Source organism: Garra rufa, chromosome 15 (genome assembly GCF_049309525.1).
Source record: "Garra rufa chromosome 15, GarRuf1.0, whole genome shotgun sequence".
In the NCBI taxonomy this organism is placed as follows: Eukaryota; Metazoa; Chordata; class Actinopteri; order Cypriniformes; family Cyprinidae; genus Garra; species Garra rufa.
Window position 1 is genome coordinate 24,909,581 of NC_133375.1, and position 16,071 is coordinate 24,925,651.

Below are 16,071 nucleotides of genomic sequence, written 5' to 3' on the forward strand. Positions count from 1 at the left end.
AAAAGTTTAAGGTCAGTAAAAGTGACAGTAAAGACTTTCTGTACAAAGACAACTGTTTTCCGCACTGATTGTCATAAGAAATGTTTCTTAAGCACCAATTCAGCCTATTAGAATGATTTCTGAAGGATCATGTGACACTGAAGACTGGAGTAATGACTGCTAAAATACAGATTCACCATAACAGGAATAAATGACTTTTTATTTATATATTTATTTGATCGAAAACATGGACGGAATCGCGGAATCGAGTCATACATATTGACTGTTTAATGTAGAATGTCATGGAATTTGCCAAATTTTGGATAAATAAATCAAAATTAGGTGAGTACACTTAAATCAAAACGTGATATGGACTGGTGTCAGTATATTAAACCGCAATTTACTATTTAAATATGAATCCTGCATGTTCTGCGTGTCTCTGAATGTATGAATGGCACAGATGCGTAGTTTCGCACTATGCACTTACACACATTCTGAAGTGCATGTGATGCTCGCTGTGTTTTCAGCCTCTGCGGTCTCAATATATGAGTGGATGCACACCTAAATATCATCTCTAGAACTGCTCTGAAAGTCACTTCATTAGCATTTGACATTTCGGTTTAACAGAAATATATTAATGTAATGATAGAACTACTTCTATTAATAAAATTATTATTAAAACATTATTTTTAAGGTATATTTACCATAAAAAAAATGATTTACCAGAATTTATTTACACAGTATTTCTCAAAAATACAAAATCAATTATTTTGAGACGCATTTGATTACTACTCATGTAATAAAAAAAACCATTACAATGGAATCCACAAAATAACTGAAAACGCAGAATTTGTTAAAAATAAAAATAAATTTGAGAAAAAATATTTCCCAGTATTTCTCAGGCCCTTAAATGACTTTTGTGGTAAACTTTTAATAAATTGCTATTAAATTGTGTAAGTTTCATGATTTTAATTAATTAGACATGCTTTTTGATTAATGAAATTGTATTTAATCATTAAAACAATTAATTAATTAAAAATTAAAATGGAACAAACAGAATGTAGAAAAAAATTACAGAAGACCTGAACCGCATGGTGGGAAAAAAAATAAGAAAACTCATCTTGTTATTTCGACATAACATAATAACTCATTATTATGACATTCCAATATAATATCTCGTTATTTTGTCATAATAACTTTGAAATATTAAGTCATTATTTCGACAAAATATCCTGTTGTTTTGACATAACTCATTATTTCAACATAAAATCTTATTTCTACGTAACTCGTTATTTCAAAATATTTAGAATATTTTCGAATTATTTCGACATGACTCGTTATAATATTTTGAAATAATGAGTCATGTCGAAACAAGATATTTTGTGAAATAAGTTATGTTAAAATAATGAGATATTATGTAGAAATAATGAGTTAATATGTCGAAAGAGGACGTAATATCTCTAAATAATGCGTTATGTTGAAATAATGAGATACATTTTCTTTCTTTTTTGACCATGAGGTTCAGGGCTTCTGTAAAAAATAAAACTGAATTTGGGAAAAAAAAAAAAATCAATTCATATGTCCCTACATAATATTACTATTTTTACTGCATTTTAGATCAAATAATTGGGGACTTACTTTAAAAACATTATTTGATATTTAACAAAAAATCTAACTCAAACTTTTTAACTATATATATTTGTCATTGATTAACTCCTAAATCAGAAACATCTAGATGTGTAGTCATAGATGTGTTTGTATGCATGCATGTACATTTCAGCTGTCACCATTACATTTTTTATGATGTAGCCTGAAGATTTCAGTAGCTGTTATAGTAAAAGAGAGAGAGATCTTGTGTTAATGCTGCCAGATTGATTTTAGTGAATCACTGAACAAAAATACTGATTTCCACATTAAAATGAACTAAGTAGATCCCACATAACAATCATTGTTTATTTTTATGATTACTACTAAGCTAACAGCCATCTGGCCTTCATGTTAATACGTTTTTAGCACAGTGTAGCATGTGCTTACTACTGTTACTGCACAATCTTAACCCATAATTTCATATTCCTGCTTTATAGAACTAATTCGTATAAATGCTGTCAATGTACAAAACATGTTGCACGGGATACATGAGAACAGTCTTTGTTTAATGAATTAGTCCGAACAAGTAGGATGTATTTATGATGTGTGTTCTGTCATGTGATATATAGCTAGATAGACGGGCATAATGACCCATCTGTCCAGCAATTTACAACTCCACTTAAACTGTTTGTGTTCAGCACTGAAAGGTTTTGTTAATGTTGTAACAATGGCACTCTGTGGGGTGCGAGAGCAGCTCGACTCAATTATTTCCCCATTTCCTCATTAGAACACAAATATATTTAGCGAAGAGTCCCTTCCTACGGAACAACGCCTCACACATTAAGGAAAATAATATGGTGTTTGTCAGAATTACGGACATGAAGAATCAGTATGAGTGAAGGTGCTAATGTGAGGGCCTGTTTACACCAAGGACGATAACTTTATGGAGTATATATAATTGTTATAAGTTATAAGTTATAATAGAATCACTTTTATAATCAAGCAGGTGCTAATATAGTTATCGTTATAGTTATATTTTAACATTGAACTATTTTTGTTTTGAATGGGCCTTAAATCAGACAATGTTGCCGTTTCTCTGAAAACCCTCTAAAACATTTACTTTACTGTCTTAATTGTGTAACTGATATTATGGCCCCAAACAAATATACATTTTTGGCTAAATTTTTGCCTTTTATCCTTAATACATTTTTGGCTAAATTTTTGCGTTTTATCCTTACAGAACAGGCTCAGCGTCAGTAAATCCTAAGTGATGTTAAAAGTGAAAAGGATTTGTTTTTATTGCTAGAAAGATCTCCTGTAGAAGTGCCTTTTAACACAGACACCCTCGCTCACTCTGCCCACATACGTGTTCTCATATAATTACCACATTTGCATTTCAGCTGCTGAGAAAAGGATTCATGTGTTCCTGAATAAAAGTGAAATTGTTGCTGGTTTGAATCAGAGGGCTCTTCCCTTGTTGTGACCACTTTGCCATTGATTAAAGCTGATTAAAGCACTTCAATACAGTACTTTAATCAAGGCTGAAACAAAAGGGCTGCTGAAACAGTTCCCAGTTCCCATTGCTATGTTTTATTTAAGGTCATACTGGCTTTATTGCATTGTGTAAGTCAGTCTAAGCTCATTGTAAATTGGAATAGCACCTCTTCTGTACCTATACTTTTGCAAAACTTCAAAAAACTCAACCTGATCTCATGACAAAAACATACCTTTTTGCAAGATCCCCAGAACAGATGAAGGTACATACGGCACATTTTATGTGACGTTGGTTTTGTACGTGTCACCGCGGTTCTGACTTGAAATGTCTGTTGAGTGGCGCTATAACTCTAATGCTCTGTGACGTTTTAAAATAGTGTACCATCTGCACTACACCTAAACCTACCCGATAGTATGAGTAAAAGTAAATGTGACATAAAAATGCAAATACAAGTATGCCATTTACAGTAGCTTGTTTTTTTATCTCTCATCTTTCAGCTCTTTCATTGTGATTCATGTTTTTCAAGGATTCCGCATCCTAAATCCAATTCCATGCTGGCTAAACTTCTTGTTACCTCTGGTAAAAGCAAAACATATGGAGATGTGATCATAAATCACGATTACAAGTGCTCGCTGTTTAACCACCTCAAGTGTTAATTTCTGTTGGAAACTGCAGTGATATCTACTTTTTGGTACATATTTCTCATCTTGCGAAAAATTTCCATGGGTAGGTTTTCGTCATGAGATCAGGTAGCAATTCACAGCAGTTTTTCAGCTAAAATGATCATTAGTGGCAGTAAAACACCAGCAGCGTTTATTCCTTTTCACACAAATTGAGTACAGAGGCAGATAATCGATTAATGGACTTATTTTTGTGGTTGTGTTATGACATCATGACACTTTTGCCATAGTGCATGATTTGTAAACCAAACACAAGTCATGATAATTGACCTCAAAGACGCAAGCTAAAGTGGCATGGTTGCTTCAGCCAAATGGTTTTCATCTCACGAGTGCTTTTAACACTGTCAGTTAGATTTAGGGTAGGTTTTACTGTAGGTTGTACCTTTCAAACAGAAAAAAGCATGAACAATTTAGCGCCTCTCACCAAACATTTGACTTTGAAAGTGAAACATGCAACAATGAAATATCATGTTGGAAAATGTTGCATTTAACCATATAACCTTAACTAGTGATCCTGGGTCTTTGCATAATCCTACTGTTATCTAATAGAGAAAAACTTGTTTTGTGTGAATTCAAAGCCATGACTATTCAATTAAGTGTCCTTGACATGAAAAAGATTGAAATCTAAAGGATTATTTCACTTCCAGGATAAAAGAAATTCTGATAATTTACTCACCCCTATGTCATCCAAGATGTTCATGTTTTTTTTTTCCCTCAGTCATAAAGAAATCCAGGTTTTTGAGGAAAACATTCCAGGATTTTTCTCCATATAGTGGACTTCAATGGGACCAAGGGGTTGAAGGTCCAAATTGCAGTTTCAATGTAACTTCAAAAGGGTCCCAGACAAGGAATAAGGGTCTTATCTAGCAAAACGATTGGTCATTTTCTAAAAACTAAATAAATAAATATTAGATACTTTTAACCACAAATGCTCATCTTGCACTAGCTGAACACGCATTTCGTAATGATGTTGGAAAGGTTACGTCTAGTTAGTTCTTCATCGGTGCACTTTGGGTCAAAAAGGTAGGGTAAGGCAAAAAACTTCATCTAATTTTCTCCACCAAATTCAAAATCATCCAACATTGTTGTTTTACCTTTTTTTGTAAAAGGCGTTTGACTTTCTGTGAATGTTTGCTTTGTAAACACTGGGTCGATGCTTTCGCCTACGTCATGCTTGACTATGTAATGCGTGAGGCCTAGCTAGAGAAAATGCCTGATCAATTCGCTAGATAAGACGCCTTATTCCTGGGCTGGGATTGTGTAGAGCCCTTTGAAGCTGCATTGAAACTGCAATTTGGACCTTTAAATCATTGGCTGCCATTGATGTCCACTGAATGGAGAAAAATCAAAAACCTTAATTTCTTTACAACTGAAGAAAGAAAGGCATGGACATCTTGGATGACATGGCGATGAGTTTATCAGAATTTTTATTTGAAAGTGATTCTGTCACAATCTTCATTTACAGTTTACTGCTCCTGTGAGGAGGTGTGTAAACAAATGAAATTTATTACGTCGCTCTGGGAGCGCTATTGTGCCGCCCATGGGCTTGTATCTCCCTCAGCATGATAACAAGTCTCAAACTGTGCAGTGCTGGTGTGACATGGTTGTCATGGTTACCCCCCCCCCCCCACCAGCATCAATGCTTGCTTTGCTGCTCTTATTCTTTATCTACATCTTCCCTTACATCCTTTCTTTTTCAGTTACTTATACAAAGTCTTTATCATTAATGATTCTGTTTAACAGATTTGACACTTAGTCCACATATTCATCTAGGCTGCTGCTGCTTTCAGACGATTTTCACGGAACTTAATTTGAGCTAATTTAATTGCTTGCTGCTAATGAAGGGAAAAGAAATGGCGTCCATTTGTTGTAAATTCTGAGATACTGTATGTTTACAAGGAAGTACTAATGTGACTTAACAGATAAGGATGGGGGCAGTGTGATAGAGTTTTTGGGTCAGTTCTGCAAAAAGCGTTTTCATGCCTTGTAATAGCAGGAACAATTTAGTAATGTATTGAGCAGCTCATTTAAAATGTAAAAAAACATTGACATTTACTAAATAATACAAGTTAAATATTAAAGTTTACTTAAATTTCACTTTACAGATAATGTACTCACCCCATTGTCATCCAAGATGTTCATGTCTTTCTTTCTTCAGTCGTAAAGAAATTATGTTTTTTTGAAGAAAACATTTCAGGAATTATCTTCATATAGTGGACTTCAATGGTGCCCAAAAGGTTGAAGGTCCAAACTGAAGTATGTATATACTTTTTAACCTCAATTGCTCGTCTTGTCTACCTCTGCATGCACTCCGTTTAGGGTAAAAACTCCCATCTCGTTTTCTCATCCAACTTCAAAATTGTCCTACATCGCTGCAGAAGTACTGACACTGACAGAAGTACTGATAGGATGATTTTGAAGTTGGAGGTAAAAAAATGAGATGGGAGTTTATTGGCATACCCGACCTATCTTGAACGGGACTGCACAGAGTACGCATGCACATGACAGAGCTAGACAAGACGAGCATTTGAGGTTTAAAAGTATATAAATTTTTTTTTTTTTTTTAGAAAATTACTGATCATTTCGATATATAAGACCTCATCTGAAACTGCATTTTGGAAGTTCAAACTCGCGGGCACCATAGAAGTCCATGGGGATATGGGGATAATTCCGGAAATGTTTTCCTCAAAAAACACAATTTCTTCACGACTGAAGAAAGAAAGACATGAACATCTTGGATGACAACGGGGTGAGTACATTATCTGTAAATTTTTGCTCTGGAAGTAAACTACTTTAATGGAAAAAAGTTGTGTGAACTATCATGATTTGCTTCAGAGTGTGTAAGAAAAGAAGTGCTAAAATTACCTGTTATAAAATATGTTTTTAGATTATGCATTAGATTAATGTACGGTTGATCTGTTCATGTTTATAGTTCTGTTATGTTGGGGTATAACGGGATAGTTCTTGCAACAAAGAAAATTCTGTTATTCATTACTCACCCTCATGTTGTTCCAAACCTGTAAGACCTTTGTTCATCTTTTGTTTTTTAGGGTTTTGTGACTGTTTGTTAAGATGTTTTATTTCTGGTCTTATCTTTCAGGTAATTGCCTTTGTCTCCCTGTTTTTCATCCTGGTGTCCATCACTAACTTCTGCCTGGAGACCCATGAGGTCTTCAATGAACTTCGTAACGTCACGCGTACAAATACTGAAAGTAACAGCACCATAACCCCCGTCACCCAGAGTGTGGAGATGGAGCCCAAACCAGTGCTGACATTGGTGGAGGGAATCTGCGTGGTGTGGTTTACCTTCGAGTTCCTTGTCCGCATCATATGTTGCCCGAACAAGCTTCTCTTCATCAAGAACCAGCTAAACATTATTGACTTTGTTGCCATCCTGCCCTACTATCTGGAAATGAGTTTGAGCGGCGTCAAATCCGAAGCTGCCAAGGATGTCCTGGGCTTTCTGCGCGTGGTCCGTTTTGTCCGCATCCTACGGATCTTTAAGCTCACTCGACACTTTGTGGGTCTCAGGGTTCTCGGCCACACCTTGCGGGCGAGTGTGAATGAGTTCTGTCTGCTCATCATCTTTCTGGCGCTCGGGGTGCTTATCTTCGCCACCATGATCTACTACGCCGAACGTATTAGCGCAGATCCCCAAGACCCTAGTGGCTGCAATCACACACATTTCAAGAACATTCCCATCGGCTTCTGGTGGGCGGTGATCACCATGACGACAGTAGGTTATGGGGACATGTACCCTAAGACGTGGCTGGGCATGATGGTCGGTGCGTTATGCGCGTTAGCAGGCGTGCTTACCATCGCCATGCCAGTGCCCATTATCGTTAACAATTTTGGGATGTATTACTCACTGGCAATGGCCAAGCAGAAGTTACCCAAGAAGAAGAAGAAGCACAACCCAAACCCACACATGGTGATGAACTCTGCCTCATTTGGGAAGTCTGAAAGCAACTCACCAAGGAACAGCACACAAAGCGACACGTGCCCCCTCGCCGGTGAGGAGAACCTTGCAAGAAACCGCTCAGGTAGAACATCAGGATTTCCATGACAATGGTGTTTTCTGGGAGATAATGGTGGGATGATTAAAATTGTTTGATACTGAGGCTAAAGACACCTGGGATATATGGCCCATTTTAATTTGACTTTTTCTGTAAGCCTGAAATCCTTAACAGAGCATTACACTGGGAATAAACTACAGTAACTACTTATATGGATTAATATGGATCATATATTAATCATATTAAAATATGCTTAAAACAAGATTCAAAACCATTCAAAGGCAAAATTACCATTTTGTTTTCAGAGAATATATCTTGAATTAATTTTCTCTGATGGCAAACTTTTTCTTGTTTTAAAGGGATAGTTCACCTAAAAATAAAAATTCTGTTATTAATTACATGTTGTTCCAAAACCGTAAGACCTTCATTCTTCTTTGGGACACAAATTACGTTATTTTTGATGTAATTCGAGAGTTTTTTGACATCAATACAACTACCATGATTGTGGTAGTTGTATTGCTGTCTGTGGAGGGTCAGAAAGCTCTCGGATTTCATCAAAACTATCTTTGTTAAGAAGATGACCAAAGGTCTTATGCATTTGGAACGATATTAGCGTGAGTAAATTAGGACAGAATTTTCAATTCACTCTTTAAACATAAATCTAACAAAGGTTTAAGGTCATTCTTATATGTTTGCTGCAAATGAATTGTCATGAGCATTGACATCCATGTTTTTGTTTTGTTGTCAGATTCAAAGCAGAATGGCGATGCTACCGTAACTCTTTCTGAAGAGGAGAGCTGCAATCTCACCAAGCCACTTTCCCCGGGCGAGAGGTGGACGCTCCGATGCTCACGCAACAGAGACAAGACCATAAAAGAGGCAACTTGCTTCCTGCTTAATTCTGGAGACTTTTCTTGTGGAGCTGAACCCGCCATCCACACAGGTAAATTGGAACTGGTGGCTTTAGAGTTGGTCTTATCCTTTGGGGTAAATCTCGATGATCAGAAACCATGCACACTTGAGTCCGGCAATATTAATTCACAAAAAAATACTAAATGGAATCTTCAAGTGGTTGTCCACTCTCTTCTTAAAAAGAGAAAAAGATATAGAGAGAAATGAGAGAAAACTTTGTATGCACACCTCCTTATTAATGAGCTGAGGGATTATCCTGGGTGATTCAAAGTTTACTTCAGAATGTCTTCAGAATGGACCTTTACAGTGCTTTGTGCTGCGAGACGAAGTGGATGAACTTGGCGTTCGCTTGTACGGAGGCTCTAAACTGTCAAAAAACCTCTCAAAATGCTTGCTACAGATGCAAAAAATGCAAAAAATTTAACGTGATGCAATTTTTTTATGACTGACTCATTCGGACCTTTATGTCGAAGTATATATATTAGGGCTGCCCTCGACTAAATATTTTTCTGGTCTACTATAATCATTCATTTTAAGCATTAGTTGACTATTAGTTGCATGTTTATTAATATAAATCATAATGAACCTTTAATTTCCTACAGATCCTAATAAGCGTTCAAGTGTACGCATAAAGCTTGCCACAGCGCACCGGCAGATATAATAATTATGAATGTGTCAGGGAAAAACAGCAAGGAGGCTGCTATAACATTTTAGTAATTTATTGATAATTTTTTTTATTTAGATTTTTTGATATTGATTATGCATGTTTCATATGTATAATCTGAGAATATTTGTTTTTCATTTGAATTGGTTCATTTGAGAGTAGACATTTCGCTCTCTATAGATATATTTGTCATGTCCATAAGGCAAGTATACACAGACTTTTGAAGTGTCTCATTTAAGTTTACACAGACCGAAATGGCAGAAAGTGCATCCTGTTTGCTTTCATTAATTTGCAAAAGAGCAACATTTCGTTGTTATTCTTAGTGCACACAAATAAATGTAGTCTTTACAGATTCGAAAGATGTGTTACTTTTATCTGTATGACCAAAAACGTTTGGATGTCCTGCCCGTTGTACCATATTACCACATAGACTAGCTGTTAATGATCTGTCTGTCAGGGGCTGCGTGACTTCGCCACTTCCTGTGGATTTGTTTTTGGCGACTAAGCGACTAATACAATTTTGGTCGACCAAACCCTTTTCTCGTCGACAAACGATTAGTCGACTATTAGGGGGCAGTTCTAATATATATATTAGCATTGTTCTGCTTATCAGATGGTTTCTTAAATAAATTAATAGGAAATGTTGATTTGTGTCAATATTATATTATTTTATGAAAACCAAGAGCCTGAAGAGTGCAATGAGGAGCATGAAACTATCAAAGCTATAGAGGAAATCATTCAGTTGTACAGTTTAAGAGTCATTATAAACATATTTGACCACAAAAAGCCTTAATTGACTAATCAGAATAAAGTATTCAGGAGCAGAGTAAAATAAATTTATTTATCGGCACCATTAACCTTGTGGGACCTTTCCCAATCCTTCTCTCTTCCACTTTGCTTCCTGTCTTCTCTACACTGTCCTATCACAATAAAGTCAAAAACGCCAAAAATAAAATAAATGAAAAAAAATGTTTTTTTTTGTCAGGCATGTAATTCTGTAACTGACATTTCAAAACTGACAAAATACGATGATAACATCACGACAAACAAAGCATTTGGCAAATCCAACATGCTTCATTACTGGCTGCTGTCAAGTCAGACTTTGACTCAGCCTGAATGACTTGCGCCTCGGCCCCCGAATTCCCTGAAGCTCTGACAGGTTGCTGGCAGTCTATTTCTGGAGCTAATCGCTTAATCACGAGCTGCTCAAGCAAACATTCCACCTTTTACATCCTAGAAGCCCCTGTCTCCATTTGAAGGAGTGCTGCTAATGTCAAACAGGAGCTTATTAGCACCTGTTGCTGAAGCAAGACAGCTTATAGGTGGGAATCTACATCTGAAATCTGTTACAGAACATTGCACTTGAACAAAAAAAAAAAAAAACATGAGAAATGCAATTTGCCATTTAGATGTTTGCTATGATTCCGTGTTACTGTGTTTTAAGGATGAGCATTCTTTCGGTTTTGGAATTGATGAATTTTCCATAAATGAAAACCTGTGGTCTCATCTATGGCAAGTTGGTGTAGCATGATATTTTTTTATTTCATTGGGTAACGATAGGAAGTATGAATTTTAATTACACCAGTTAGCATGTGTGTTTGTTTTGGTTTCCCTCTATTCTTGGAAGATTCAAACAGAGGTCGTCTAAGCCCTTCAGACATTCTGTGACGGTTGATTTCTCGTTTGTGTGAAAAGACATGCAATTTTCCTCACTGATGTGGAGACCGATGCACTCTGGGAATCAATGAGGGGCAGAGCGACTGCAGCTGTGGTCCTGTCAAACCAACAGTGATTACAGGCAATAATTCCCTCACCAGACATAGCAAAGATGCTCCATCTTTGGAAATGTCATTGCTGATGTTAAAAATAAATATGTACGAATGAGCCGTAGATCAGAAACTCGTGGCATTTCTTCTGTTTGTATGTTTGTTGATAGATACATACCTGTCAAACACATAAGATACAGGTAGAGAAAGAAAGACAAAGTAATGTTCATTGGTAAAAATATATTGTCACTGAAAACAAGTCTTAATGAAAATTCTGTCATTAATTACTCTCCCTCATGTTGTTCCAAACCTGTAAGGATTTCATCAAAAATATCTTTGTTTGTGTTCTAAAGATGAACGAAGGAACAACATGTTTGGAACGACATGAGGCTGCGTAATTAATGACAGAATTTTCATTTTTGGGTGAACTAAACATTTAAGACTTGTTTTTAGTAAAAAAAACATGTTTTTTTTGCAGTAAAGAGTCTCCTTGGGTACTGTCTTCTCTCAAACAGCGCTGTCTTTTTCAAGCTGTCTTCTTGCTTGATTTGTGTGTAATTATGCGGCGAGCCAGTCATCCAGCACTGAAAGGCATCATCTACAGCAGTCCTGATGTGAGTTATGGATCTGCTTCTGGTCCCGAAAGGCAGCTCAACTTAATTGCTGCTAATAGGTTTCCATTAGCAACATGGACAGACCCTACGGCCTCCCCGGTCTATGGGTGCACTGCAGGGCCTCTGAAGGCCAGAAGTCTGCTTGATTTAATAGGCAGAAATCTTTCTTTATAGACAGTAATACATAAATCTGCAGTGCTGTTGACAAAAGTTTTGCTTGATTCAGTGATCCACATCCCATCATTGTAACGTGTCTCAGAGATTAACTTTATTTAGAGGATATTTTCCCTGCTATTGTTTTTTTGGGGGGCATTTTTTCATTATAAGGGATTTTTGTGACCATATAAAACACATTTATGTCCATTTATGTCAAATTAAAATCTTTTAATTGAACTGAATTAGTCTTAAAGAGTTAGTTCACCCAAAAATGAAAATTCTGTCATTAATTACTCACCCTCATGTCGCTCCAAACCCGTATGACCTTCCTTCATCTTCAAAACACAAATTAAGATATTTTTGATGAAATCCGAGAGCTTAGACAGCAACGCAACTGACACATTCAAGACACAGAAAAGTAGTAAAGACATTGTTAAAATAGTCCATGTGACATCAGTGGTTCAACCGTAATTTTATGAAGCTACAAGAATACTGACAGGCAGGAGAAAAAATTGTTGAATTAAGTCGTTATTCAGTTTTTATGCGCACAAAAAGTATTCTCATAGCTTTATAAAATCACCACTGATGTTACATGGACAATTTTAACAATGTCCTTACTATCTTTCTGGGCCTTGAATGTGGTAGAAGCGTCAGGGTCAGAAAGCTCTCGGATTTTATCAAAAATATCTTAATTTGTGTTCTGTAGATGAACAAAGGTCTTACAGGTTTTGAACGACTTCAGGGTAAGTAATTAATGACAGAAATTTTATGTTTGAGTGAACTATCCCTATAAATTATTATTTTAAATTGAATTAAGTCTTTAAGGGACTTTACTAATGCCCTTCTTTTTACTTTTGCTAATATAGTAAGGTTGGTTCAACTTTTTCTCTGTGTGTCTTTGTTTCAGAAAGCTGTAAAGATGCGCTCACATCCCCAGCAAACTACACTCAAGCAGAAGTCACTACCCTAACCTGAGGGGGTTTGTCCTGATGGGACGAGTGGGTCACTCGTCTAGGATGTTCACCAGTCTTTCATATTCTCATCAATCATACATCGTCTTTCCCAATCAAGAATATGTAACATTTCTAGTCAAATCATCATGTACATCTGTCCATTTTCAAGCTGCCAGGCATGCATTTGCATGATCGAGCATAAGTACTTTTGGTTAAATGTAAATTTAATGTACTTTTATATTTAGGACACATAAAATCTTAAAGTAACTCCTAGAAATATTAATGACGTCGCTGGAATCCTTTTTTTGAAGCTATTTAAATTCTAGTTCAATCCTAAAAGTTGAGAAAATAACTTTTGACATTATTTTTAGGGACTTTTGTCCTTCCCCAACTTGCTATTTAAATAAGAAAATGTGTTTCCTCATTAATATGGCCTTTATTTGATCAACAGTGTGACCCTGGACCACAAAACCAGTCATAAGTAGCATGGGTATATTTGTAGCAATAGCCAAAAATACAATGTATGGCTCAAAATTATGTTTTTTTTTTCTTTGATGCCAAATCCATTAGGATATTAAGTAAAGATCATGTCCCATGAAAATATTTTGTAAATTTCCTACTGTAAATATATCAAAACTTAATTTTAGATTAGTAATATGCATTGCTAAGAACTTCATTTGGACAACTTTAAAGGCGATTTGATCAATATTTTGATTTTTTCACACCCTCAGATTCCAGATTTTCAAATAGTTGTATCTCAGCCAAATATTGTCCTATCCTAACAAACCATACATCAATGGAAAGCTTATTTTTCATGACTGGTTTTGTGGTCCAGGGTCACAAATATGTGACCCTGGACCACAAAACCAGCCTTAAGTCGCTGGGGTATATTTGTAGCAATAGCCAAAAATACATTGCATGGGTCAAAATTTTAGATTTTTCTTCTATGCCAAAAATCATTAGGAAATTAAGTAAAGATCATGTTTATGAAGATTTTTTGTAAAATTCCTACTGTAAATATATCAAAATGTCATTTTTGATTAGTAATATGCATTGGTAAGAACCTAATTTGGACAACTTTAAAGGTGATTTTCTCAGTATTTTGATTTTTTTGCACCCTCAGATTCCTGATTTTCAAGTAGATGTATCTCGGCCAAATATTGTCCTATCCTAACAAACCATACATCAACAGAAAGCTTATTTATTGAGCTTTCAAATGATGTATGCATCTCAGTTTTGTAAAATTTAACCTTATGACTGGTTTTGTGGTCCAGGGTCACAAATATAGTACAATTGTGAAATATTACAATAATAATAAAAATTTTGCTGAAGCTAAAGCCATGATATTTTTTTCTCAGGATTCTTTGGTGGATATAAAGTCATAAGAATAGTAATAGAAATCTTTTTTAACGTTATACAATAATTGTCTTTACTGTAACTTTGGATTGAGTAAATGTTCCCTTGATGAACATTCATTTCCCTAAAAAAAACCTTTTGAACAGCAGTCCACATCAAGATCTATAAAGCATTTCTCCTCCCTTGATTCTCCACTTGTCTTTATTTGGACAAAAGCAGAAAGCGCCCTGCGTCTGTACAGTATCGTTCCAGAGATCACAGGCCAACAAACACAACTGTAAAAATGGCTCATTTATCACTGTACAAAGAACCGCTAAACAAGGATCTTCAAGAACAGTTTTCCAAAAGCATTTCAGTTGAAAAAGTCAAAGGGAAATATATAACGTTTCAGTTTTTCTTATAAAGAAAACACTCACAAAGCAGCTTCATCAAAAAGCATATTGGCAGCTGCATACTTTCCCAACCATCGTTTTCTGTAACCAAACTACAGTCCTACATTAAAAAAACATCAGCCATTAATATTCATTAACACTGCTGGTTGAGATGGGACCAAACTCAGAAAACTGTATGATCTGCAATGTTAGCTCACCATAATCTAACCTTCTTTTGCAAGTACACCTGTCCAAGTTGTGCCTACTGTCTTGTAATACTACTAATAATACTAATTATGATAATAATAACATAAAAAAAGAAATTGTTGTTAAGAGAGGCTCATACCGTTGAGATGTCAATCATGTTTGCACACACACACAAACACACACACACAAATTTATGTGTGACTTTTTCCGGTTTGTTGTCTGCCATAGTTGCCTTATGTTTCATAACAACAGAGTTTAAGTGCAACACCATGCTATTAGATCAGAAAATGTAAATATGTAGCAGAATATCACTATCTAGCCAGAAGATGCATTCACTGTCTAGTTACACAGATTGTTTTCATAATGGTCCAGCAGTATCTGCCTTTAGCCAGTAACCTTGAGTATGTTTGTGTGTGTTCAGGGATGACGTAACATGCTAAAAATGAGGCTCTTATACTAATAGATATGGTATACTCTAAGAAAAAAGGTACAAAAGCTGTTGAAAAAGGTAAAGAGTTCATATTAATATCTTAAAAGTACATCTTAGTAGCTGAAGTGTACATAATAGTGCCTAAGTGGTACATTGTAGTACCTTTTGAAATCGTACAACTTTTGTGCCTTTTTTTTCTGAGAGTGTACAGAACATGTACAATGTTATATGTCTAAAGCAGCTCATATCTTGTATTTTGTAGGCATGTGTGTCTATGCATTTCTGCAGGAATACAAATAAAATCTAAATATTGAACTGAGGTTTGCACTGCTTTATTTCAAGCGCTGATGTCTGAGATGCAGCTGTATGTTTTGGCACACAGTCATTGTTGTGTATTTTGATTTGAGGAGGAGAGCCAAAGCCTCGGCGCGTCTGTCTGATTGCAGACCTGAGCTTGCGCCGGCTCCGCTTGTACAGTTTTAAACAGAGCAGAATACACATCCATCTCCATGGCGACTGTGAGAGATAAGCCCCATTAATTACTGTTTAGCTCCTTCCTTCTCTATATGCATCTTTCTCCCCTCCTTCTGTCTTTCTCTCACTCTCACTTTTTCCTCTCCTTGTTTTTTTTTCCATACTATACCACTTTAAAAAGTGGTAAACATGCATTTACAGTTTTTTACAGACGCTAGGACACATTTCTCAATACTTAGGCCACTTTTGCAAAACTCTTCACACAATTCTCCTAACTGACTTTCAGCTTGGCAAAGCAGTTCATTTCACATTCAAAATGCACTACAACTACCAAAACACTTTATTCAGCTCTCAAATAAACTTATTCTTCCAGAACACTAGCAAAGGTTGACAGCCGACAAACACACTTTG

At 35.9% G+C, this 16,071-nt stretch overlaps 1 protein-coding gene across 1 annotated transcript in view; it reads left to right on the top strand.

The window, feature by feature from the left end:
• kcnc4 (potassium voltage-gated channel, Shaw-related subfamily, member 4) overlaps positions 1–15,501 on the top strand; it is a 32,552-nt gene extending 17,051 nt beyond the window's left edge. Inside the window, exons 2-4 of the mRNA XM_073819215.1 lie at positions 6,842–7,784; positions 8,506–8,700; positions 12,777–15,501. Of these exons, the coding sequence (XP_073675316.1) occupies positions 6,842–7,784; positions 8,506–8,700; positions 12,777–12,844 (1,206 nt within the window). The 3' untranslated portion in view covers positions 12,845–15,501. The remainder of the gene's footprint in view (positions 1–6,841; positions 7,785–8,505; positions 8,701–12,776) is intronic.
• The last annotated feature ends 570 nt before the right edge of the window (positions 15,502–16,071 follow it).